Below are 26,541 nucleotides of genomic sequence, written 5' to 3'. Positions count from 1 at the left end.
TCAGTGGAATGATATATAAACTATTAGATTAATAATAAATGATAAGGAAAAAAAAAAAAAAAAATATATATATATATATATATATATATATATATATATATATATATATATATATATATATATATATATAACCTACTGTTTCTGAAGCTATACACACAGTTCATGCAATTCTAAAACCTTTTTATATGAATTACTTGTCATTCACGTGTGTTGACATGTTTCTTTTTTATTTGCTTTTTTAACAGTATGTTAGAATATTTAAATATCAGAATTAGTGTCTATAAATGATAAAACTACTATCCACAAATATATAACCCCGACCCGAAACAACAGCTTTTGATTGATTGACTAGTTCTTTACAAACATTTCATTTACTCCTGACAACAGTTTTCTCAACGATTCACTCATGTTCTCCAGACTCAATTTCTGAATACTGCTTAAAACTCATGTGTCTAGGCAAAGGGCTAACGTTGACACAGGCAGATGCACCAGACAGAGCAAGAACATACAAATCCTTATCAGCTAATGAAGGGATTCAGTGAGGATATAGATTTAAAGGAAAGCTTCAGAGCTAGTGATGCTAAAGCTATAGGTGGTGTCACTAACTTGACAAGACTCAAAGTCCATTACCTCAGTCCTGGAGACCAGGGCATAAAATAAGTTTTGCATTCTGTTGGCAGAAAACCCAAATGAAACCAAACACATTGCGGAGACATGCAAGCAATTCAAAGAACAGCTTATGCTGCAGTGGACAACTGTGCCGATGCAGGCTATTACCCCAGACAGCATGTGCAGTGGTGCAGTGGATCAGCTGAGAAACACTCGGTACTGGTATCAGAAAAACAGTGGAGCCTTTCTTTGAGAAATCTTCTCCATGAAACTTGCAGAGGATATCTTTTTGAAATTTGTTTGGTTGAGAAATAATAAAGATTTCTTTTTTTTCTTTAAATATATGTAAAATCTGTAGTTCCCTTTTCATAGTCACCCAGTTTATTTTTAAACACATCCAAACAAAGGGCCATGTGCTTATTACTTACCACGTTACCTTAGAGTGCAGGGGTTGTTAAGAATGCATTGGATTTGTCTTCCCAGCTGGCTTCCTTGACTTGCATGCTTTTCACTGAACGCATGACTGACAAGAGAATGGCCTTGTGGTTAAACAAAATGGGTGTACAACTTTGAAGACCTGAATGCGGAACTTCCCATGACTGTTAGTGTCAATCATTTACTGCCAGTCACCTAAAGAAGGTAGTCACAACATTGTAAATGCCTCAGGTTTGCTTGTCGCAAAGCCGTACTACACCAGCGAGAGCACCTGATTACCCACTGCTGTGCACGAATTAACAATGAAATTGATTCTGTATATTGTGATGAAGTCCATGAACCTGAGCTTTAAGGCTGATGAAAGGAGGCTGTCGGGGGAGTGGTTGTGGAATCCAGAGGGCAGACAGAGAAGGAGGAGGCCGTATTTGTTTAAGTAGAGAAGGTCATAATCAGTAAGCTGCATCTACTATTAAACATTACTGAGCCTAGCCTTTACATTCTAAATCTCTGTTGGCACTGTGAAGTTTTCCAGAGCAGTGGACTAGATTTCTGTGGCCAGAGAGAAACAGCAAGGAGGGGGAGCTGGAGCCAGGTCTATTATGTCCTTATAAAAACTCCAATCATGTCTGAGAGCTCTGGACTAAAACAACCCCCAATTGCAAAGCAAGATGGAAGAATTCGATATGTCTGTTTCACCAGGATGCCACTGAAGACTTTATCTCATCTTGATATATCTCAATATATGTTGACATCAAATTCACCTGGAATTCAACTGAACAGTATCATTTTCACAATCTATTATTTTTTACCATTGGTAAGTGGTATCTTTAGCAACAAAAATATATAATAATAATAATAATAATAATTATTATTATTATTATTATTATTATTAGAACAATAACAATTAAGTTTAATAATACTACTACTAATATAATAATAATAATAATAATAATAATTATAATTATAATTATTATTATTATTATTATTATTATTATAACTGTTCACACAGCTAAATTAGAGAGATAACAGATAAAAACATTTTCTAATTTTCTAACCTACAGGATGGTTTTCATGACTGCAATGCTGTTGGATTTTGCACGAGTACATTGTGAAAACCTCAGGAAGCTTAACAGCATAGATTTCCTTATATACTAATTCCTTTGCGATTCAACAAACTTGCTGTCATCTGAATTTCAAATGTGTTTTTTATTTTATTTTGAAAATATTTTAATCAGTATCATTTTGGCAGCAATCGCATAACAGTCTCTCGTTTAGTTTACAATTCAGTGTATGAAGAGACATTTATGTGTGTGTGATTTAAGTAGGGAGGGGCTTTGAAGTGGATGTATATGATAGTGATCTTTGAGAAGTTTTGTAAGAGATTGTAAGGGTCAGAGGTCACGGTAGTCCTGTGATCCTGTGTTTGTTATTGCTTTCTTGCCCTTGGTTAGGTTAACACAGCATAGCCCACTCAGGCTCCCTCAGTCTACACTGAAGAGGGAGGCATGACCCTCTTAAAGGTGTTGATGGGACCCTGGGTCGCTAATCTAAAGTGCTGAAATGTTATCCTCTGTAGGGGGGGGACGGGACAGGACTAACTACTACTGCAATGATGGCAGGAGGCCATTGTGCAAAAGCAAGACATCAGGTTGAGTTATTGCTCACTGCATGTGACATCTTAAGGGATGTTTTTTCAGAGACTTGGCCTGAAGTAATAAGAACTGACCAGCTGGTTCATGATCAATACCACCTCAGCACATATTTTGGAATTTTCACCTCAGCAAAGATACTTAACATATTGGAGCAGGTTAGCTGAAAAATTATTTGAAAAAGGAAAAAAAAACCTGTAAAGATTTTCATGTGAAATGTCTCTCAAACATCATTAGCGTTTGCCAATCCAAAGTGTTTTCTTATGCGTTTACTGGACTGTACCCCGACAGCGGCATCAAAGGCATTCCGTCCAATCATTCCATCTTGTCCATGGACCTCAGCGGAGCGACACAAGTTATTGCATAAACACTCGATCTACACTGCACAAACTGCTAGATTTTTAACAGTCAGAAATAATAACCACAAATATCCATAAAAGCCCACTTTTATATACAAAGTCTCTGACCTATGTAAGTTAATCCTCCAATAACAATGAATTTTGCTGGCTCACACGTCACCAATGCCAGCTGGGGAGAACGGATGCACTGCCTTAAAATTGACTAACCCAAACACAGATCGGTTATAGAAAAAAACCTACATACAATACACTCTGCAAATAACAGGCCTTTGCTAATTAATGAGGCAATGTGCAACAGCATGTTTATGACAATAAGACATGTCAAACATGTTGCTGGCTATCATCAAACTCAATGTTCTAGTGGGTTTTTTTTCTAGTTTTTTTTTTTGTAGAGACTACATTTTAAGTATTAAAGTCAGAAAAAAATTAAGGCTTCCCTGGTATTGGGGGTGCCCCTCAACACACACAGCTTGCCCAGCTCTTCGGTAATTCTAATGCAGAACACATTGAAGGGCAGCACTCAAGACGCAGGCCCCCACCCAGGCAGAGGGGGCAGAGAGAGCCAGATAGGCCACTTAATCAGCCATTATTTATGGCCCGCGGTGGTTTAAATCAACAAGAACAGGAACTGAGGCCAGGCCTTATGGGTTTATAACTGCTGTCAAAATAATCACATACAGATATATTCGTCAGAGTGTGCACTAGCTCTGTTCAACATTCCCTCAGGGGCCAGCCTCAAACCCACCCCCAACTTCCAGGCTTTATTAGCACTGTCCCTTTAATAGTCTATTTCTAGCTATTGATTTTTTTTTGTGGTTGTTTAAGTTGAATTTTTCTTTTAATTTGGTCCCCTTTTTCAGCATTTGGTTCCTCTCTTGGCTCTTCTTTGTGTCAGCCCTCTCCCATCCTGTCCTTTACTCCTTCACACAGAGCTCTAAATTCTCTGCATTATGCCACAGCAAGCCAGCTATATGACAGGTAGGAAAGACATTGAGAATGGAAGGGTGGCCGTAATAGAACGAGAAAGATTGGTTGGAATGTCAATGGCTGAGATGTCTAAAGAAAATCTACATGATAGAATTATCTGTTTTGGGAAACATTTGTAAGAATAATTTCATACAGTGAATTATGAGTGTGTGTGTGTGTGTGTGTGTGTGTGTGTGTGTGTGTGTGTGTGTGTGTGTGTGTGTGTATGTGAGAGAGAAAGAGAAAGAGAGAGGGAGAAGAATGAGAGCATGCGTATGTGTACTGCTGTGCCACAGGGAGGGAAGAGATAAAGCCAGTGAGAGCTGTGATCGTGGGTGATCCAGATCCGTCCATGTGTCATTAATTAACTTAATAGCCTCCCAGCTATTTAGATGACAAAAACTCACAGATGAAGGGTGGGGTGTTTTGATCCAAATGCAGGCATGCAAATTAATGGTTAGACAACCAGCTTGGTTCCAGTTTAGCATTACACCCTCAAAGGAGGTGTTTATATCCGACACTGAATAAAATGACTGATATTAGTTCACATAATCACTATGATCATACCACACATGGGCAGTATTTATGCTGCATGTGTTTAATATAGTATTTTATTAGCCTTTTCTGAAATAAACTATGTTTTATGATGTTTTGAAGAAGGCATATATGATAATGGTGTCTTTTTATTGTTAGAAATACTTTAACACTTTTACTGAGTAGGCTATATAATATGGGGTTTTGAAACTTTCCCAAGAATTTATAATGTATCATGAGTGATTTGTGACAGCTTGAATCAATAAAAAGCTCTGCCAGTTATCAGACCAATTATTTACCTTGCAAGGCATCACTTTATGTGACAAAAACATGGGCAGCATATGCTGATGCCTTTAACGAGAGCTTTAATGGTGCAGAATGGTGGTAAGTAAATCTTTAAATGTGATACAGGTCTGCTGCAAAGTTCAGTCTCAGACATCACAGAATTTTTGCATAAAGATTTATCTATTGGGAACAACTCAGACAGTGATGTACTGTACATCAACAACCATGTTATATCTTATACTCACTCACTTTCAGGTGTGTTTACTGTGGACATGGTCACAGTGGATAACCAGCCTATAGCAGATATTACTCTGGATGGGACACCAGACCATAGCAGGACAATATCTACACACATTTGCACCTAGGATTAATCCAGTCCCACTACTGGCATGTTTTTGGGAGACAGGCGCAAACCAGGTAACCCAAGAACACAGGATGTTAGTTGTACTGTAACTCTGCTTAGTCAAACAGTAAGAGCTGTGTAGAGGCACAGGGGTGGCTCAGTGGTTAAAGTTGTGGCCTAATGTAAGTTTGAAACCTGGCACTACCAAGATGCCACTGTTGGCCGTTATGCCAAGATATTTAACCTTCTGCTCAGTTCAACTGTGAGTTGTTTCACATAAAAGCATCTGCCAAAATGAATAAATGTAGGTATGAGAATGCAAAAAAAGCCTAGCTGCTCAAGAATGGTGTAAGAATGCCAGGGTTCAATAAAGCAGCCAACACTTTTTTCAAACCAAAGAGAACCTGGTTTCTCTCAGCAGGTCTTTGGAGGACTGTGTGGAAGCAGGGGGCGGAGGCAATCCGAAGGGTCTTGTCAAGGACAAGGCCAAAGCTGCCTCTGCTTTGTGCAACAGGAGGTGGAATTACAGCTACAGGGTGGCTTGCGTCTGCTGACTTGGGGGTCTGCCTGGAGCCTGCACTGAGGGGATGGATAACTGATTGTGTTCTAATTTGTGGGCGAGTCTGAGGAGACAAAGCCCCTGGGAGTCTGACACAGGAGCCCAAGTGCCCACTGACTGACAGGTTTTCGGAAACCAATCCAGAGCTGTATCAAGAGGAAGGGTGGAAGGAGAAATAAAGGATAGGCTAATGCAGGAACTAAGAGCAGGAAGTTATGATTTATTCTGGGAGTCATAAGTGCATGAAACAGAACCTGCCAGACCAGGTTTTCACACAGGAGAACCCATACAACCAAAAAGGTATGTGTTGTTTTCCCTTACATGGATGCATAACATTCTCCTCATGCTATTCACCTCATTTGACTAAGACTGATGATAGTCATCAAGAATAGGGTCCCCAAAGCTTTTTTAATGGCAGGGTAATTAACTACCACACACTTATCACATTGGACACAGTAGTATACTCATTCTCTCAATCAGTGGTCTCTGGATGCATCTCTTCTGTTTGGTATTGACTATTAAAATATTCCACCTATAATAATAAAATTGCTTTGATTGTCATTGTATAGTTTGGACTTACTACTACAAACAAACTACACACACACTGTGACCCAAAAACCTCTGCATGGTGAATGATCAAAACTATGAACATCCTCTGACCTGAAATATATTCTGTTGTAAATAAAGATGTGCACTGTTTACATGTACTTTTATTTAATCAAATGACCACCAAATCCACCAAAGTAGAGTTCTGCACATTTTTTTTTGTAATCATGGATGAGATAATGAGAGTTGTATGCAAGTCAGTTAATTATACAAATAAACAACAAAACAATAAGACCAATTCTTAAAGGAGCAGCAAACAGCTTAAGAATCTGTTGCCAAAATGAGGTCCATGAAGCATAGCCAAGGGGAAAGGACTGTGATTTTATTTTTACTTTGCTAGCTATATATTCCAACTTACAATTACAAAATCTTTTATATTGAATTGGAATTGAATGAATTGAATCCAAACCTCAATAACTCAAAAGCATGTAGGCCTATAAACATGGTTACTTGGTGTATTTTATCAGTAGAAGGTTTAGGAATAGAAAGCTCTACGGCTTGAATAAATAGACTAAATATTATTAAAGACTTTTAAGAATGATTAAGGAATTTGTACTAAACGAGTTTTGTGGATTTTATTTGTAAAGTTAAAAGTGTTCTTAGTATTTAAAGACAGAATAGATTCTAATTATTTATAGTAGAACATCAATAAATCAATACTCTTAAAATTAACAATGGTGAGTCTTTTTATTTATCAAAAAATGAACTAGTCGTCCTTTTACATAAAAATAAAAAAGATAAACAGAGATTTAGGAAGCTGGGGTCAGAGTGCAAGTTTGCCAAAAGAGGGTCAAGGGCCTTGCTCAAGGGTCCAAGAGTAGCAGTTTGGCGATACCGAGACTTGAACCCCCCAAACTTTCAATCAGGAACCCAGAGCATTAACCACTGAGTTACCACTTCCCAAATTAATACATACATCCAAATCCATTAATCAATTTCTGTTACAATTCTCTGTCAATAACATAATATTTCATAGGAACTGCATTTTTTCTTTTTATTCTTTAGTGAATTGTATGAAATACTGCATTTAGGTTGTTCCATGTAATGTATATGACGGATTCATCAGAGGACACTGGGTAAAAAAATAAAAAAATGACTGACTTCGCAAACAGCAACTCTGCTTCATGCTAGAAACAAATTAGGAGAAAACATTATTAATTTATTAAAAATATATAAAGAATGTTCTGCTATAGTTCTGTACTTTGTCATTTTCATGTTGCCCAAAACATTTGGAACTAGATGGTTAAATGCATACTGTATCACTATAGTACAATGTGCATGTCACAAGTCTAAAATATAATTGTCAAATGTCAAAGATAAAATGTTTGTGGGTAGAAAACTCAAGCCATCACCAATTCAGAAAGCACAAGTGATGCATCTATTCTAGTACAACCCTAATAAGAGGCTACCTTCTTCCCAAACACAATAATTAAGTAATTTATTAATATGGCCTTATATTAAAACTTAAGACACTGAAGTTTTACTCCAGATTCTTGTCATATTGCATGCTTGTATGTGCTCTCAGAAATACATACACACACATATATATATATATATATATATATATATATATATATATATATATATATATATATATATACTCCCACTCAGGCAGAGGAAGCTCTGTTCAAGGGCCCTGCCTGCCCAGCATCAGGCTAAGTGCTCCTGACAGCCGACCACACAGTTATTAACTGTGATCTGCCACCACAGCACCCAGGCATGGCGGCTGAGGGGAGGGCCTGAGCGTACTCCTCACCCGCACAAAGACCGCTTTCACCAGCCTGTCCTGCACTTTTACTGTACTTCATGTGTGCACATAACTCAGGGTCATTTTAATATTTTTTTCATACAGCTATTAAAGATACTTCTTAAAAATGTATTTGGGACAATGGATCCACAACAAAAAACCTCTCTAATTTACTGATGGTCAGCTGGGTGAAATTAAGATAGGGATGATATATATATATATATATATATATATATATATATATATATATATATATATATATATATATATATATATATATATATATATATATATATATTTTTTTTTTTTAATTTAATTTATTTATTTAGTTATTTATTTAATAGCATGTACATCAAAATATCTTTTAATTAAATCCAATGGTCTGAACCCACTTCTTACCACCATTACCCTTTCTGGAAGATGTGGACACCATAAAGTAGGCTGGGCCCCCGCAATGTACAATGTGGCAGATTAGACTGTGACATTAGGATAGGAGTGGACTGGAGATGTTGTTAGGAGGTCAGCAAAGTTCCATAATGACAGCTAACTATGTTTAGCTACTGAAAGTATTTCAGCAAAACAACAGCATCGTCTTCACTCTCCAAAGGGCCTCAACATCGTCTGGGAAAAAAACCTCATGCGGCTTTTTCCTTCCCATGCTTCCCATAATTAGAGCCCACAATGTGCTGTTAAATAGTTGAGGCTTTTATTTTTTGTGTGTGTCTTTGAATCAATGGGATTCTATATAGTAACATAGCGTACAGCCTTTCTAAGCCGAGGGAGGCTGCATGCACCTTCAAAGCAGCGGCAGGCTGAGGACACGGCTGACATGCATTATTTTACACAAGAGCCGCCTTTTGTTTACTTCAAGATCCCTACCACAAAATTGCAGGATTTGTCCATCAGCTTTCTTTTTTGAGCTGTGTTTTTTTTCCAGTCCATGCTTTGTTAGTTATCACATTGATAGATAACAACAACAGACGTTGAGACTTTAGAAATCGCATATCATTTCTGATACGAAAATTACAAAGAGTCATTTTATTAGGTGTGCTGTACTGTTTAAGATGTGTTTATCTATCAAATGAATTTAAAGCATTCTTTCTGTCTCTCTCCTTTTTACACACACACACACACACACACACACACACACACACACACACACACACACACACAGTCAGATTCCATTAACCAAAACTACTGCCAAAGGCAGTGAAATGCTAAAAGTGCTGCCAATGCAGTGTGAGCAGAGGTGCTGCACCACTTTTGCCAGGAAGATTTAACCCATAAGTGTGCTATTAAGCTTCACAGCCTGCCAGTCTGCCAGTGCCCCTTTGAACTCTGGGCTTACATCCACTGCACACAGGCCAGGCTCCAAATTCAGTTCACTCAATGGCATACATTCTGAAGACATTCAAATGGCATCTTGCTTCATACAGAGCAATGTCGAGGGTAACATTGCCCTCCTGTGGCCACAAACCACAGGAAAGATGTCTCAAAGCAAGGACTATCCTTTGAACAATCTCTATCAGATAATCAGACACAGCTATCAAATAGTTGTTTTGTGAATAGTATTTAACACTACAAATAATGTCAACACAAGACAACAAATTCCATTAAACCATTTCAGGCTGTTCTTATTTTGATGTCAACTAAAGGTAAAACCTCCACACCCTCATAGCAAATTCTTTATCCCACACATTTTATGCAACATTGTGTGTGTGTGTGTGTGTGTGTGTGTGTGTGTGTGTGTGTGTGGGGGGGTCTTAATTACCCCTTCCATTTATTAAAAGAATCCCAGAATATAAAAGTAAATAGAAAATTTCAGAACAAACCTCATCTAGCACGACCTCAGAATACTGAATGACAGCCTCCTCGCAAAATGCTTCATTCTTCTCACTGTTAGAAATAGCATTTCTAGGAAGAAAAGTAAAAAAAAGAAAACAATATGGATGTAATATTACGCACTTCATTTTTAGGTATGATTATTGACATTTAAATGATGCTGAGTTTATACCTTTATATTAATGTCACATCTAATATAATACAATGCAATCTGAAAACATTCAGGCAAACTCAATGATGGATCTTTTTTGCTGGAAATTACAACACACCAATCAGACATGAAATAAGCTATGAAACCAAACTAATTGTCACTGCATGTCTGAGACAGGGTTTTAATAAAGTTTAGATCTAGTGAAGGTAACTAAAACAATCTGCAGCTTTTAAATTGTTAAGCAAATCCTGTTAGGTCTCAGGACCTCAAATTAGGGAAAGGGTTAAACCTCTATGACACTGACCTGAAATTGCGAAGACAATATAGGAGTTACTCGGAATTGCCTGCTGAAACACAGGACGCTGTCTGGATACAGACATGAACCTCTGATTTGCAGTTGGAATTTGATTCTATGCCAGATATTCTGAGAGCATGGCAGAAGAACTCACTTTCACACACACACAAACATTCATTCATATCTAGGGGCAACTGAGCATAGCCAAAACATCTAGGTTTTCTGGCATGTAGGAGAAAACCAGACAACATAAAGGAAACATGCTAGTGTATGAGGAGAAAAAGCACAAAACCTCAACATGCACTGTTATCTGAGCTCATGATCAAACCAGGGACCCTGGAGACACTACCAGGTTCGGTTCCAAGTCACCTCGCTCGACTAATTGCATTTTGTTATCATTATTGTTGTTATTTTATTAACCCAGAATCTTCTTGAGATGTAAGGAAACCCACACTTTCCCTTTCTTTCCAATTCTTTCAACATGAATGCACTTTTGTCACCCTCTATTGGAGACTATAATCATAAACATAGGGTTTTACCTGTTCACACTGTTTTGCATTAGTTCATCTACATATTTCATTTGCTATTCTTAAAACAGCCGATGTTGGATTTCACATGAAATACTTATTTCCCTATAATACTATTATCTTTTGTCATAATTTTCACAGAATTCAAATATATTAATACATAAATCGTTTTTACATGGTTGATAACCTGTATAACTATCACACATTGTCACATTAAAATTCCAAATACACCATATATACCGTATATATTTCGTGTCAGTTATTTTGTAATTCCAACATGGTAATGCTTCACACATTAGCTTTACAGACCATGAATCATGTTGTCAAAAACGTATAGTATAACGAAAATCAGGTCTAAATCCGACAATTTATGGTTATGAAGCAAGCAGACATCAGAAAGATCAGACAGGAGCATTTGCATAGCCAACTGCTGACAAACAACTGCCAAACTGTCAGCTATAAATACCTTTACTAACCGTCAGCTATTAACCATTAAAACCATTATCAAATGGTTTTCTTTACATAGTGTTTGTGTACTCCATTAAATAATCATCGAACTGAAGATACCATTGTACAAACGTATCAGAATCGGAATGCCTAACAATGTCCTAATAGTCCTTATTGGAACAGTGTACTGTATACAGTAGAAACCATCACTTGCTCTACAAGTGTGCTCCATTGGGCCTAAATGGTATTCAATATACACCACATGTGACTAATGAATGAATGGACAGATGGATGGATAGATAATCTATGGGAAATTTACAGCTTCCAGCAGTATCCACAAACATAGGCAATAAGGCATGTAATAAATACTACAAAATACTAAAAATCTAAAGGTAAGCTAAAGAAAAGGGTCTGTGCAAAAGACAGTTTTTTTATCGAGTCCTGTGCGACTCAACCCGCTTTTTGGAGTTATGTGCAAACCGGAGTGTTAATGTGAATAGTGTACATTGTGTAGTGCAGTCCAAAATGGCTGAGGATGTGCAGAACAGTGAGGAAAGTCAGCACTGATCCGCCAGTGTAGAAGGGCAGTGACAGCAACCTTTCCCTGAAGCTGCTCTTCTGCCTGGAGATGATGCTGGTGCAGCAGAGGCAACCAATTACCACTGAAGACCTACAATGAACATTCAAGGTTTTATGAATAGGGCTTTTTGCAGTGAAATTAAAAAGTGCTCCACAAGCACAAAACCTTAAGGGCTTTGCTCAAATGGCCTAGAATGGCAGCTTGGCAATACCAAACCAATTAAATTCCGATTGATACAATTTAATCTTTTAATCCATGGGCTTTTACTAGAAATGTGAACTTTTTAACACATCAATGGTGCTTTGTTCATTAACAATCATCAGTGATGTGTACTTTTTACTGTGGCCTGGTTCTTTTCACAAGAGAAAGCTATCCCTTCTACTTATCTTACACTTACCTACTGCGGACTTCACTTTGCATAGCCTCTATATATGCTTTTTTCCCCCCTTTGTTTTAAATTGCCACATATTCCCTTTGAGTGGTAAAGGGACATGTTTAATAGAAGGTTAGGGACATTATTATAAAGCTTTAATTCTTCATGTGAAAAACTTTACACATCTTGCCACCTGGTCAATTTTAGTGCAGCCGTCCCCTTAATGGAAACACACTGGCATAGGACTTAGCAGCAGATGAAAACTTTTAATCATAGGCAAGGTCATGGAGGTTATGTCTGACATGTTAAAAATAGAAAAAGGTGGAGGAAATATTTTACAATTAAGAATCATGACCCAAATAAAGGAAAACAGGAAATTCTCCAAGAAGGAAGTACAAGGATAAACAAAATAACTACATATAAAGAACACATTCATATAAACCCTTTCTGAAAAATTAGGAAATATTAAATCTTGACAACATTCAATACAGAGGCAGGTATTTCTTTAAAAAAAAAAAATAAATTAAATAAAAATTAAGTAAAATGTCCTCTGATATAACGTTTTTTCTTGTGGCAGTTCGGTTCCAGTAAAGTATTGATTCATGATTGGGTAATAGCTGGTGAAAAGGGGAAAAAACTATTAAACTGTAATGCAAACATTGCAACTATAATCACAAAAGCTGTAAACAAGGAAAAATAGGGGAGAAAAAAACAAAACAAAAGAGAGTTTCATAAAAAAAAAATCCTTGCTGCTTTCCATAACCTTACCTCAAGAAAACGTTTTTTAAAAAAGTGTCCCAAATCAGAAATAAAACAAAAAACACACGTACAGACAACCTATCCTGAGTACAGTCTGAGAAAATAAATAAACCCTCCATGCTTGCTTCTTTTTTGTGTGTTTACGTGGTGTATGGAATTTGACAGGGAAATCAGTCCTGGTTTTGTTGGCTGGTGTGTCAGTATCCCTGTAAACCGTTGTAAACCTTCTGAGATGGCGTCTGCTTCAAAAGCTTCTTAATATCTACACAAAAAAAGAGATGGAAAAACATTGATGATGTTGAATCAGTCAGAAAACCTCAAGAGCAGAAATTAGCAGAAATTGCTAAACAAATAGGTCTTGTACTAAAACCCATTATACCATTACAAAATCTAGACCAATAAACCTTTCCTACTGCCATACCAGCTTTCTCGTCTTCATTAAACTGATCCTTGGGGAAGTCTACGTCAAAGCTTATTATAAGCGATCCACGGATGTTGTTGTTGTCGAAGTTGGGAAGTCCTTCACCCTTCTTCCAGATTCGAGCTCCAGGCTTGGTAATTTTATCCCTCACAATGTGAACCTGTAAAATGAGAAGTAACACAATTTGTATGAGAGATCGTGGGAACCTAAAAAGCAGCATAATAGTCTATGTATGTGTGTATGTGTGTGTTTGTGTGATATCTGGAACGTTTACCTGGTGGCCATCCAAATGTTTGATAAACATTTCAAAGCCAACCAGAGCCTCTGCCAGGGTGATTGTTACATTTGTGTACAGGTCATCGCCTCTGCGCTCAAATACCGGGTGCCTGGAGAACCAAACGCATAGAATAAGCAAGGACATAATGTCTGGAAAAACATTTCCTATTATAGGAGAGAATCACACATAAAGAAACAGTTTCGCTTGCACTGTTAATGCAAATTAAACCCATTTCAACATTTGCTTTTTTATATACTACATTATGGTTGCAGAATCCCCTACATTGATCACAACATTCTCAATTAGCTAAACAATAAACTGCAATATTTGTCATCAGATTCAGACCCACTTCATTAACTCAATCACATGATGGAAAACAAAAAGTATCGTGCCAGAACTATGTTTACTATGCATTTAAATAGTGATCATACTTTAAGACTTTAATGCGGAAGCGAAGATCTCCAGGTTCTCCGTCAATATGGGGTTCACCTGCACACAAGGAAATAAAACACATTACTGATTTGCCAGGCACCCACACCTGAAACTTCGGAAAAATCAAAAGTGCGGTACATCGACTGTTTCTGTACAGTCACACAGTACCTTCACCAATGAAGGGGTACTCCATCTCATCCCTCACTCCCTGCTCGATCTCCACTTCTAATGTCCTCTCTTCATTCACAAGTCTGCAAACAGTGGCAGCGTTATTTATCCTGTGTGTCCAAGGTACTACAGTGCACATTCACCTCACAAAGGTGTAGCAATCTTACTTAATATTAGGGCATTCATCACAGACTACTTCCTGGGTCATTTGGAAGCGGCCTGGCCCGAGCTGCGTGGTTCTCATCTCCTGGCGACAGTTGCATTTCCTTTTGCCTGGGGCCTCTTTGGCAACAGGTTTGTTTCGAACCACCTACATCATGACAGAAAAGCAAACAAACAACAATATATTACAGCTTCGTGGTTAATTCAATATCCTAATTCAATATTACTAAATATTTCATCAGAGCTCATGATCTACTATACCTCACCGCAAATAACCATTAAATTCTCATTATTGGAATGTGTTTGCATGAACAATACGAACAGTAACCAAATTCAGATCCAATCCAGTTCTTTATGGCCACCGATCAGGCATGACCACCTGCCTAATATTGTTGCTACCAAAACAGTTCTGACCCGTTGAGCATTAACAGCATAAACTTTAGAATTTTGAGCTACAGTAGCTCATCTGTTGGTCCACACGGTCCAGCCTTCGCATGACCTTGGCCACCCATGACCCTGTTGTTGGTTTACGACTGGTTCCTTCCTTGGAGCACTTTTGATGGATACTGACCACTGCACACCAGGAGCAGCTCTTGTGGGATGTTCCTGGTGTGCAGTGGTCAGTATCCATCAAAAGTGTTCCAAGGAAGGACAAGGGCCGTACTCTCTTAAATCCTTATGCTTGCCCATTTTTCCTGCTTCTAACACATCAACTTTGAGAACAAAATTGTCACTTGCTGCCTTATACATCCCGCCCACTAAAAGGTGCCATGATAAGGAGATAATCAGTGTTATTCACTTCACTGGTCATAATGTTATAATATCATACTTATATGCCTGATTGGTGTAGTAGGGAAAATGTCTAATAGATAATTGGAGTGAGTAATCTGTATAAATTAATAACTTATATTTAGCTGTATGTTTAAGGACTGACATTTTACACCGTACAAATACTTTCCACACGCCACATTATGCAAAATAAATATTTGTACCTCTACAAAATTTCCAGAATAAACTTCCTCCAGTGTAACCTCAAGATCCAGCACAATGTCGTTTCCTCTTGGAATGTTTCGGTCTTGTTGTTGTCTGTTCCCACCAAACATAAACCCAAAGTCTCCAAAGAAACTGCAACAAAAATAGACAGAAACGCTAAGGCACAGCTCAGTAGATACTAGTGTTTATGTATGTTCATGTCTGGCATCAGAAATTAGGCCAATCAGGTAATTATTGAAATGCTTTTTATTGACCATAATGCAATGATCTGTAATGCTACACCAAGCTTTATTTTGTAATCTATTTAAATCTAAATTAAATTGAATAGTTTATTTTATTTTAGTCTTCGTTTTATTCATGAACCATTGTAAATACATCAATTTCTTATGAACAAGCTGGAAAGAGAAGAACAAAACCTGATTAATGCATGTAGTCACATGCCGTTTCCATTAGATACACCTGATAATACACTCAAAAAAAATCAGTCTCAAAAATCTTAACCATGGATGCTTGTATTTAAGTTTAATGTGTTTTATGCATTTGGGTGTTTGTGCCAATTACTCAAGGTCAGAAGGTGTTGATTATTTACAGCATTAGGTTGGTGAGAGACTGTTATATAATAAATAATAATAAAAACAGGTTTTTACAGATGTCTAAATAGCACGTTATTCAGGAATATATATAAAAAAAATGTATCATTGGCAAATTGCTATGGTATAAACGAAAAAAAAAAAACACATCTGGACATGATTTTATAGAAAAACACTCACTAATGCCTTTATTAGAAACATTATAATAATGCTGGGTTGGGGCTTCAATTCTTCATGGGATGGATTTCACATGATGTTTCTTTGAGATTCTGGTAAATGTTGACATGATGGCGACATAAAAATCCTGCACCTTTTCAGGAAATGCACCTGGTCATCAACTATACTCAAACAGACTGTGGCATTTTCGAGATGACTAATTGTATTAACAAGCCCAGAGTGTGACAAATAAATTCACCATATCAATACACCACCTCAACCAGCCTGGACTGTTGACACAATGCAGGTTAGGTTGATGGTTTCCTGCTGTACTTGAGCAGAGATCAAGATTTTGGTGAGTTTGAGGAAACTTCTGCCTTGGCTTTCTGTTCTTGGCTTACAGAATTGGAACCTGGTGTGCCTTTCTGCCATTGCGGCCCAATTGTCTTACAGTTCAATGCATTCTAAAAGGCTTTTTAGCTTATATAGAGGGTACAGAGGTGGGAGCTGAGCTACTTTAACCCTTGTCAGCTTGAACCAATCTGCCAATTCTCTGCTGCTCTCTTTAATGTGCATTTCCTTCCAGATACAAGGAGTATTTCCATCCAGAAGAGCTCACTAGAGGTTTATTCTTTATTGCATTCTTCTAAGTAAACTCTAGAGACTGCTGCCTCTGTTGTGAAAATCTGAAACGATCGGCAGTTTCAGAAATATTTAAACCAACCCACATGACACCAACGATCATGATATGTTCAAAATCACTGAACCTGCACATTTCTAAAGTTGATGTAAACATTATATAAAGCTACTGGCCTTTATCTCCAACACGATAGGCTGGCAAGACGATTTTATGAATGGGTAGGTGCTCAGTGAGTGTTAAATACATGTATAACATTAGTTACCACCTCAGTGTGAAGTATTTTGCTATAACTTATTTCTCCATGCATGCAAATGTGTATTTGTATTATTTATTTTAAATTCATACCTAGAAAAGATATCACCGTGTGAGCTGTGATGGCCTTCTTTCAGTCCCTCTTCTCCATAAGCATCATACTGTTTCCTCTTTTCCTCATCTGACAGCACCTGAGTTCAACAGAAACCAATAACACACAGGAATTCACTTGAAGAACAACTGTTTTGAATGAATATAAATCTTCAAGATCTTCAAACTTTCTTTCAATTCCTAAAAATAGAAGTGAATTTAAAAAGAAAGGGATTTAATTTGCATGTGAGTGAATACATGTCAAATCCACGTCGGGTTTTCAAAGCTACCAGTCAGGTGGCGTTTGGACCAATCAGAAAAAGCCACACGTTTCTCTCCACCAATCAAATTCGCCCATGATTTCAACCAGTAATATACAGCATATTGTGTAGATCTACAGCCGCGAAATGAATAAAATTGGGTGGGTTTATTATTAATAGCGACCCAGTGCTTTTAATGACATAATATGAGCACCATAGCAGAATAAAAAAAAAAATACAACACGGAGGTTGTTTGTGCAGCACCAAAAAAAGTCCCCCGGTGTCGTTATTAGCTTGTTTAACACGTGTTTTGGTTGCACCTTCCCTTCCAGCACTGTGATCAATACAATGAAGACAGACCGACCTCATAAGCAGCTCCAAGATCTGCAAATTTGTCCTGGGCTTTGGGGTCGTCTTGGTTTCGGTCAGGATGCAGCTGCAGTGCCAGCTTTCTGTAGGCTTTTTTGATTTCTTTAATAGATGCTGATTTACTCACTCCGAGGATCTTGTAGAAATCTCTCCTGAAGAAACAGCAACAAAACATCACCTCTGTTCTGATGGAGCTTTTACTGGATACATTAATACAGATCCACATAGGCTATCTCGTTTCCTGTGTCGAATTTGTCTTTGTGAATAATAAAGTTATCTATCTATCAATCAATCAATCTATTTATTTATTTATTTCCTGGTAGGCAAATTCCCTTCCCTCCCCTCTCCAAAAAAGAAAAATGCAGACTGATGTACAAAAGGTTTAAGATCATATAAGATTATTGTTGTTACTATTGTGTTGATATTAATGTACATGGCTTTCATTCAAACAGCACTGATCCAGAGACATGATCTACTCCATCATAAAAAACATCACAAAATCCTGTGCACTTCTACATTTTATAAATCAACATAAAACCCTCAAATCGCCCTTTTATTGTAAGTGTTTTTTTGTTTAGCTTTCCTCACTGTTCTTCCCAGCCAGCTGTAAGAGGAGCACAGACCAATCACAGATGAACATGTGGACCAGCCGGCGGCTCGGTGTATCAACGGACAAAGTAAATCAAACAGCGCCAAAACAAATGGCTGTCACTCACCCTGCGAGCACTGTCGCTATCAAACACAAGAGCAGACAGCATAAACTCGACAGTTTCATCCCTCCCGCGGCCATGAGGCTTTCTTTCTTACAGAAATCCAGTTAAAAAACTACACCGGCTTTCTGTGTTGTCTATCTCAGAGAACTTCCTGTTCTGGCTCAAGTCACGCCCCCCGTATTCGTACCAACCGGAAGTACGACAAGAGTCCCGACAAGAACTGCATAAACGTCATACACGACGCATAACACATTATAATTAACTACTTAGGCTGTATATCGAAATACTTCCTCTCGATAGCGAGCCGTGCTCGAATATAGGACAACAACCTCTATTTAATATTCAACCAATTACTTTCCAAGCTTTCCGATGTTTGTTAGACTTTTATTTTGTCCAGCAGGAAGCACTTTTATAGATCCACAAACTTGAGAGTCATAGAGGAGATAAAGATGTCCTCGCTTGACAGAGTGAAAGTGTTAGTCTTGGGAGATTCAGGTAAGGGACAGGAAACTGTGAGCAGGACTAATGAGTGGATTTGGGTGAGATTGTGAGATTTTGCTGAGTCTTATCGAATTTTATTTTTTATTTCAAATTTTATATACTCAGACTTTATCTAAGGTTTGAGATGAGAGAGGACAAACATTAGGATAAATAGTGAAATTTAAAGAATTTGATTCACCTTTTCATGGTCGTGGTTGGTCAGCATATTTAGATGTAACGTTATGGCCAACATTTCTTGATGTAACAATAGCTAGATGTAACAACATGGCCAGTACATCCAGATGTAACAATAGCTTAAAGTAATGCTATGGCCAACATATCTAGATGTAACAATATGGCCAGATGTAATTATCTAAATGTAACAATATGGCTAAGATTTCTAGATGTAACAATATGGCCAGATGTAACTAGCCAAATGTAACAATATGGCCAACATATCTAGATGTAACAATATGGCCAACATTTCTAGATGTAACAATATGGCCAGATGTAACTATCTAGATGTAACAATATGGCCAACATATCTAGATGTAACAATATGGCCAACATTTCTAGATGTAACAATATGGCCAGATGTAACTATCTAAATGTAACAATATGGCCAAGATTTCTAGATGTAACAATATGGCCAACATTTCTAGATGTAACAATATGGCCAGATGTAACTTGCCAAATGTAACAATATGGCCAACATATCTAGATGTAACAATATGGCCAGATGTAACTATCTAGATGTAACAATATGGCCAACATATCTAGATGTAACAATATGGCCAACATATCTAGATGTAACAATATGGCCAAGATTTCTAGATGTAACAATATGGCCAATGTATCTAGATGTAACGAAATCTAGATGTAAACATGTCAAACGTATATAGATGTCAAATCAAATCCAATTTTATTTGTCACATACACATACTTACAGAGTACGACATGCAGTGAAATGCTTTATAACTTTATAATATATAGATGTAACGATATATAGGTGTGACAACATTTATGTAACTTTATTGCAAACAATCTAGAGGTAACTATCTAAATGTAACAATATGGACAACATTTCTAGAGGTAACTATATCTAAATATAACAATATAGTCAGTGTATTTGGATGTAACGGCATCTAGATGTAATGATCTGGCCAATGTATCTAACACGGCCAACACATTGAGATGTAACAATATATAAATTATGCATATCAAGATGTATATCTAGAAGTAACTATATGACCAGTGTATATAGAGCGAACCAAATCTAAAAGTAACGATATGGCCAACATATTTAGATGTAACAATATGGGCAACATTTCTAGATGGAATGCTATTGCCAACGTATGTGGATGTGCCTCAGCTGCTATAGTTCAATAAAAAAAATTAACTGTAATATTAGAATTTTTTTTCTTATTGTCAGCTTGTGCCTGTATTACCAATATGAAGTTTGTAGACTCTTACTTGCATGTCATTGCCTTCCATAGGTAATTTATTTCACGTCAGTATAAAATATATTTAGGTTTGTTGCTGTCAATAAAACTGCAATAAGTACCAGGTACCATGAGAGGGAGCCATTACACCTGCCAAAATGATGTTTGAATGCAAGAGAACACGTACTGGTTATATAACACCCAAATAACATCGACTAATCAAACCAAGTTATTAAGAATTTATTCTCTTTGGGTTTTTATATGTATAAATCTGGCTCAGTGCTTCACCCGCCATTCAGCTCACTGCATGTCACTTCTAGATTTAACAATAACAACTTTTTGGTTACTCATGCTGTCTTTATGACTTGTGTGTTTCCAGGTGTTGGAAAGTCATCTTTAGTTCACCTGTTGTGCCATAATCAAGTTTTGGGAAATCCTTCATGGACAGTTGGCTGTTCTGTGGATGTCAGGGTAATTCTCAATTCAATTTATTTGTACAGCATTATTATCAATAGATTTTTCACAAAGCAGCTTAACAGAAATACGCCGATCAGGCATAACATAATGACCACTGAGAGGTGAAGTGAATAACACTGATAATTTCCTCATCATGGCACCTGTTAGTGGGTGGGATATATCAAGCAGCAAGTGAACAGTTTGTCCTCAAATTTGATGTGTTAGAAGCAGGAAAATGGGAAAGTGTAAGGATTTGAGTGAGTCATAAGACGCACTCAACACAAGAGCCAAATTGTGAAGGCTGGACGACTGAGTCAGAGCATCTACAAAACTGCAGCTCTTGTGGGATGTTCCTGGTCTGCAGTGGTCAGTATGTATCAAAAGTGGTCGAAGGAAGGAACCGTAGTGACCCGATGACAGGGTCCTGGGCGGCTGAGGCTCATGATGCTCATTGGGAGCGAAGGCTGGACCGCGTGGTCCGATCCAACAGACGAGCTCCTGTAGTTCAATTGCTGAAGAAGGTAATGCTGGTTATAATGGAAAGGTGTCGAAATACACAATGTATCGCTGTTTAATGTGTATGGAGCTACAGACCAGTCAAAGTGCCCATGCTGACCTCTGTCCACTGCCAAAAGCCACAACAATGGGCACATGAGCATCAGAACTGGACCACTGAGCAATTGAAGAAGGTGGGACGGTCTGATGAATCAGGTTTATTCACATCATTATAATTTACCTTAAATATTACAGCATGTGAGATACAAGTATTCTTTAGTAACCAGCTAAAAAATGTGCATCCCTTCACTTGATTTTTCTCAGAAAACATTCAGCACATTTACACTGTTTTACTGTTTACACTGTTTCTATTTCAAATCTCATTTATTATCTTGACACACATTTTGCTACTTGTTATTCTAAAGAAATTCACCTTGTTGATTGTTTTGTGTCTGCAGGTCCATGACTATAAAGAAGGTACTCCAGAGGAGAAGACTTACTACATTGAACTGTGGGATGTTGGAGGCTCTGTAGGAAGCGCCAGTAGTGTTAAAAGCACCAGAGCCGTTTTCTACAATTCAGTTAATGGTATATTAGCAAAACCACTGATAATTTTGTATGTGGGAATGGCATTTAACATTTTTAAGGAAATAAATATGCTCTTGTGTAAAGGTGGATGTGTGTTACTGAATCTTTTTTTTTCCCCCCAGGCATTATTTTAGTTCATGATCTGACCAACAAAAAATCCTCCCAGAATCTGTGTCGCTGGTCAATGGAGGCATTGAGCAAAGACTCTTCTCCTACAGGCGTCATTGTGTCAAATGGGTGAGTCGGTCTCAGTTTTATGTGAAATTGAAGCAATGAGGCTTGTTAGTATTTGCCTGTTGCCGGTTTAGTGATTCATTGCCTGATTAGCTCCTTGTGTGTACCTGTAAAGAATACTAAACTATGATGCTTCAGCACTCTTACAGTGATTTCTATACATAAGTATAAGCACATGCATATAACTCTTAGTTTTACTCCTGTGGATATCATGCAGGGATTATGACCGAGAGCAGTTTGCAGACAACACCGTCCCTCTCCTGCTAATTGGCACGAAGTACGATCAGATTCCTGAAAACAAGAGGAATGACGTCCTGACTCGCACCGCTTTCCTGTCTGAAGATTTCAACGCAGAGGAGATTAACCTGGTGGGTGATTCTCACAGTGGGAGACTGTAAATGCCAGGAAATGTTTAACAGAAGTTGATTCTATAATATTTTGTTATCTACAATTTCCATGTAATCCTGTTCTAATTGTTTATTATTTGTTTACATTTGTCTGCTATTCAGGACTGTACAAATCCACGCTACTTTGCTGCTGGCTCATCTAATGCTGTAAAACTGAGCAGATTTTTTGACAAGGTAACTAGAACTCTCCAGTATCTGTGGTGGATCTGTGGAAAAGTCATGTCAAGTGGCATTTACAGCATTTATTTTGATATTAATTTCACCAACCTTTTTGAAACAGAGAGCTACTTCTTGGATACCCATTAATGTGAAGGGTTTGATACACACTTCTGAAATAACAAATTTGCTCAATTTACCTTTAATTATATGTTATAATTAATATTTAATGATATTCATCTATATCTAGTCATCTATATTTTAATATTGTCATTTTCAAATTCACACCAATGCAAATGTGATTTAAAAAACTGGTAAGTGGCGCTATGGTGAGCTGTTTTTAGAAAAGGCCCGCGGGTGACTCATGTGGTCCTTGTGGGTGACCTGGTGCCCGCAGGCACCATGTTGGTGACCCCTGATTTATGGTATAATATAGCACAAATTATCACAAAAGGGTAAACTGGGCAAAGTTGGAAATACAGTGTATGATAGTAGGAAATAATAAACATCAAAAAAGTTCTTTTTATCAAAGAAAGTCAAACGAATATTATGCAATTTCCCAAAAACATTTCAGTGCAAGTTTTCTACTAAACCACCAACCTGATATTTTTAATGGAAAAAAAAATGATGTTGGAGCATCTAATGGAACATTGAACCCAATAATGAATTTTATTTGTTTCCACCAACATGGCAGAATCTTTAAAAATTGTTATTTATTATTCATAAGAAAATCAGTGTATTAATATTAAATGTTTCTATTGTTTTATATAATGTTTTATTATATTTAATGTATTATTCCATGGTTTCATAAATGAATTTGATGTCATGCAATCGTGTTTAAACCAACAGGTTATAGAGAAGAGATATTTCAGTAGAGACCCGAGTCAGGTGAGTGTGTGTTCTGTTTCACAGTTTAACATTGTACTATGCAGTGTTTTACTTGATGACCACCATGGTGTAATGTTTTGCAGCCTAAACAGCCATAAAAAAAGATGTATTTAAAAAAATGGTCACATTTTCTTATTGTTGCTGTAATTTTTAATTTTGTCCTGTTTTTTGTTTGTAGATGACAGGTTTCACAGAGAGGAAGCGCTTCAACTTCAAGAGTCTTCACTACGACTAAACGTGTGGAAATACTTCAGAGGCTTGTGGTTTCACAACCTGTAACATTTACCAAACTTGCTCTCACTTCCATTTGACCATTAAAAGACCTCTTCTATTTTTTATATAGTGACGGGAGAATAAGACTCACTTAAAGTGTGTTTACATATTTTACACAACAACTCATTTATCCTTTGCATGTGTAAAATGTACAATTGTATAAAACTTTGACTGGAAAAGGAGCCTGTACTTTCTTAATTTTTTCTTAAAGCTTAATTTGTAAACAGCAGGTCCTTATCCTGTTTCCACGTCATGAGCCACATAATATAATTACTCAAAAATAATCCTTTCTGTATCTGCTTATGATGTTAAACAATGATTTATCCTTAATGATAGGGTTTTTTTTTTATTTCTGTTTACTTTATTTAATAAAAGTCTTTAATTTATCCATTTTGATAAATATGCTGTATTTGCTATATTAGCAAACTTGTACTTCATATAATTGTATATAATGTTTACATGAATTAGATGAATAAAGAAACTTTTCTTAAACAATTATTCACACGAGTATTCACCCATCGATTTCTTAAATATATTTGGAAGGAAACTATAAAATCTACAAAGATGATTGATCCATGATCCAAAGTGTGTAATATACAAATATATATATAACGTTGATATGATATATTTGATTTACGGTCTATTGAAAATAACTCTTGATTTTAACCTTTATTTTTTAAATATCTGGCAACAAACATGAGTACACCCTAAGTGATAACAGCTGTATGTTACTTAACCATGCAAAGCCACATGTCCTATGTATCATTTGTGTATCTTTTATTAGAGCAGTTCAAATTTGGTGCTTTGACTGACCACTAGATGTTGAACATGGCACCTCATGGCAAAGACTCACTGAGAATTGTATAGCTTCTTATAGCCTAGGGCAAAGATGGCCTAGGCTATAAGAAGATCTATAAAATACATAAACACCTAACGAGACGAGAGGAGAGGAGAGGAGAGACTCAAAAGGGCAGAATGAGGTATGGAACCTTCGTACACACTTTTAGAACTTACACCTACAATCTCCTCCACACAACACACACAACAGGCATATATTGAGTTTTCCAATAAGACTTACACGTAAATGGAATATTTCATATTTATTTGACCACCTTTACTAATTAAAGTTACTGGCAGTATTGATGTGGGAGTGAAGAGGCGCTGGATGTAGCACCAAAATTCACTGGGTTATGGGACACCTGATGCCAGTAATATTTCCAAAGTGCATTAGGCCATAAGTTAGCCTACCACTAGCTCTTTTATGACTTTCTCTCTTACTTTGTTTATACTTGTCTGTGTTAACATTCACTATATTGCCAAAAGTATTGGGTCACCTGACCTTTCCTGCCATATGTAGTTCTTTTCCAAACTGTTACCACAAAGCTGGAGGCACTCAATTGTATAGTACGTCTTTAGATTTGCTATAATAAATTTTTCCTTTACCCCCAAACCTGTTCCAGCATGGCAATGCCCCTGTGCACAAAGTGAGCTTCTTGAAGATCTGATTTACATGCTTCGCAAAGAAAGATCTTGAATGGCCTTTTATTGAGCTCTGATATCATCCCTACTGAACACCTTTGGTATGAATCGGAACGCTGACTGCACCCCAGGTCTCCTCACCTACATCAGTACCTGCCTTTCGTAATACCCTTGTGGCTGATGAACACAAATATCCATAAGCGCACACCAAAATCTAGTTTGGTTCTAAAACAGCTTCCCAGAAGAGTGGAGGGAAGTCCAAACTGCAACTAAATGTGGAATGCAATGCTCAAAAATCACATACTGTACTCATGACCAGGTGACCCAATACTTTTGCCAATATAGTGTATGTATCTGGGCTGCTCTTTGTCTTCAACATGTACAGAATGTTTCAGTGTTTCTGCAACAGTCATAGACAACAATGACCACACACACTAATTATATAAAAAAAGGCTTCCTTAAAGGTAAAATATTTTTAGAAGGCCAAAGCATGGGAAGCTAGTGGCTTCTTAATAAAAGCTAAATAGTATGATATACTGTATATTCATCAAACAATTAAGGCTCTAAGGTCTTTCAACAATAGCTGAACATATTCAGTGCCTTAAAATGGCATCTCCGAAAGGAGCATGAAGGAAACATTTATCAGGTCATTAAATGTAATTTTTAGAATAATTTATTGTTAATTTAGCTGTTAATAATTTTGTTACATCGATAAAAATGCAATCTCAATATACTACTCTCTCATTAACCCGTTGCTGTAACCTGTTGCTGTACTACTCTCCTATTAACCTGTACTCATAGCTTTTATCTTGTATTTTTCTACAGGCTAGAAACAGTGTCATAAAGCCTAATACGTGTATTCCTATGAAGTGGGTCATAAGTGCAATACTTGTGTAGATGTAAGGGAGAATATAACAGGCCTACTCTCTCTGTAAAGCTAATAATTGTGCATCATTTAAATAGTTTAAATAATGGACCATTTACAGACCTGCAAAGAATTATTTAAGCATTCAGATCCCAACACTAAAAAACTTTCTTCACACCAAGAATGAAA

At 37.1% G+C, this 26,541-nt stretch overlaps 3 protein-coding genes across 4 annotated transcripts in view; 1 reads left to right on the top strand and 2 right to left on the bottom strand.

Moving 5' to 3' along the window:
* Positions 1–1,117, bottom strand: part of satb2 (SATB homeobox 2) — a 42,064-nt gene extending 40,947 nt beyond the window's left edge. Inside the window, exon 1 of one of the 2 annotated variants that reach the window (XM_046845190.1) lies at positions 1,038–1,117. The gene's annotated coding sequence lies outside the window, so the exon portion shown is untranslated. The remainder of the gene's footprint in view (positions 1–1,037) is intronic. The other variant, XM_046845191.1, reaches the window with a different exon arrangement.
* An 11,436-nt stretch (positions 1,118–12,553) lies between these two features.
* On the bottom strand, positions 12,554–18,757 carry dnajb11 (DnaJ heat shock protein family (Hsp40) member B11). The gene is made up of 10 exons (XM_046839307.1): positions 18,593–18,757; positions 17,872–18,028; positions 17,251–17,348; positions 15,519–15,651; positions 14,532–14,674; positions 14,365–14,447; positions 14,196–14,253; positions 13,762–13,873; positions 13,488–13,647; positions 12,554–13,328 (listed from the first exon to the last, which is right to left on the bottom strand). Exons 1-10 carry the CDS (start codon positions 18,664–18,666, stop codon positions 13,264–13,266), a joined length of 1,083 nt encoding a protein of 360 aa, XP_046695263.1. The 5' UTR covers positions 18,667–18,757; the 3' UTR covers positions 12,554–13,263.
* Positions 18,758–18,882: 125 nt separating this feature from the next.
* rabl3 (RAB, member of RAS oncogene family-like 3) lies at positions 18,883–24,394 on the top strand. The gene is made up of 8 exons (XM_046841037.1): positions 18,883–19,084; positions 20,891–20,982; positions 21,921–22,050; positions 22,173–22,287; positions 22,502–22,652; positions 22,794–22,865; positions 23,697–23,735; positions 23,914–24,394. Exons 1-8 carry the CDS (start codon positions 19,039–19,041, stop codon positions 23,968–23,970), a joined length of 702 nt encoding a protein of 233 aa, XP_046696993.1. The 5' UTR covers positions 18,883–19,038; the 3' UTR covers positions 23,971–24,394.
* Positions 24,395–26,541: the final 2,147 nt, after the last annotated feature.

Source organism: Silurus meridionalis, chromosome 3 (assembly GCF_014805685.1).
Source record: "Silurus meridionalis isolate SWU-2019-XX chromosome 3, ASM1480568v1, whole genome shotgun sequence".
Lineage (NCBI taxonomy): Eukaryota > Metazoa > Chordata > Actinopteri > Siluriformes > Siluridae > Silurus > Silurus meridionalis.
This window is presented reverse-complemented; position numbering and strand designations above follow the sequence as displayed.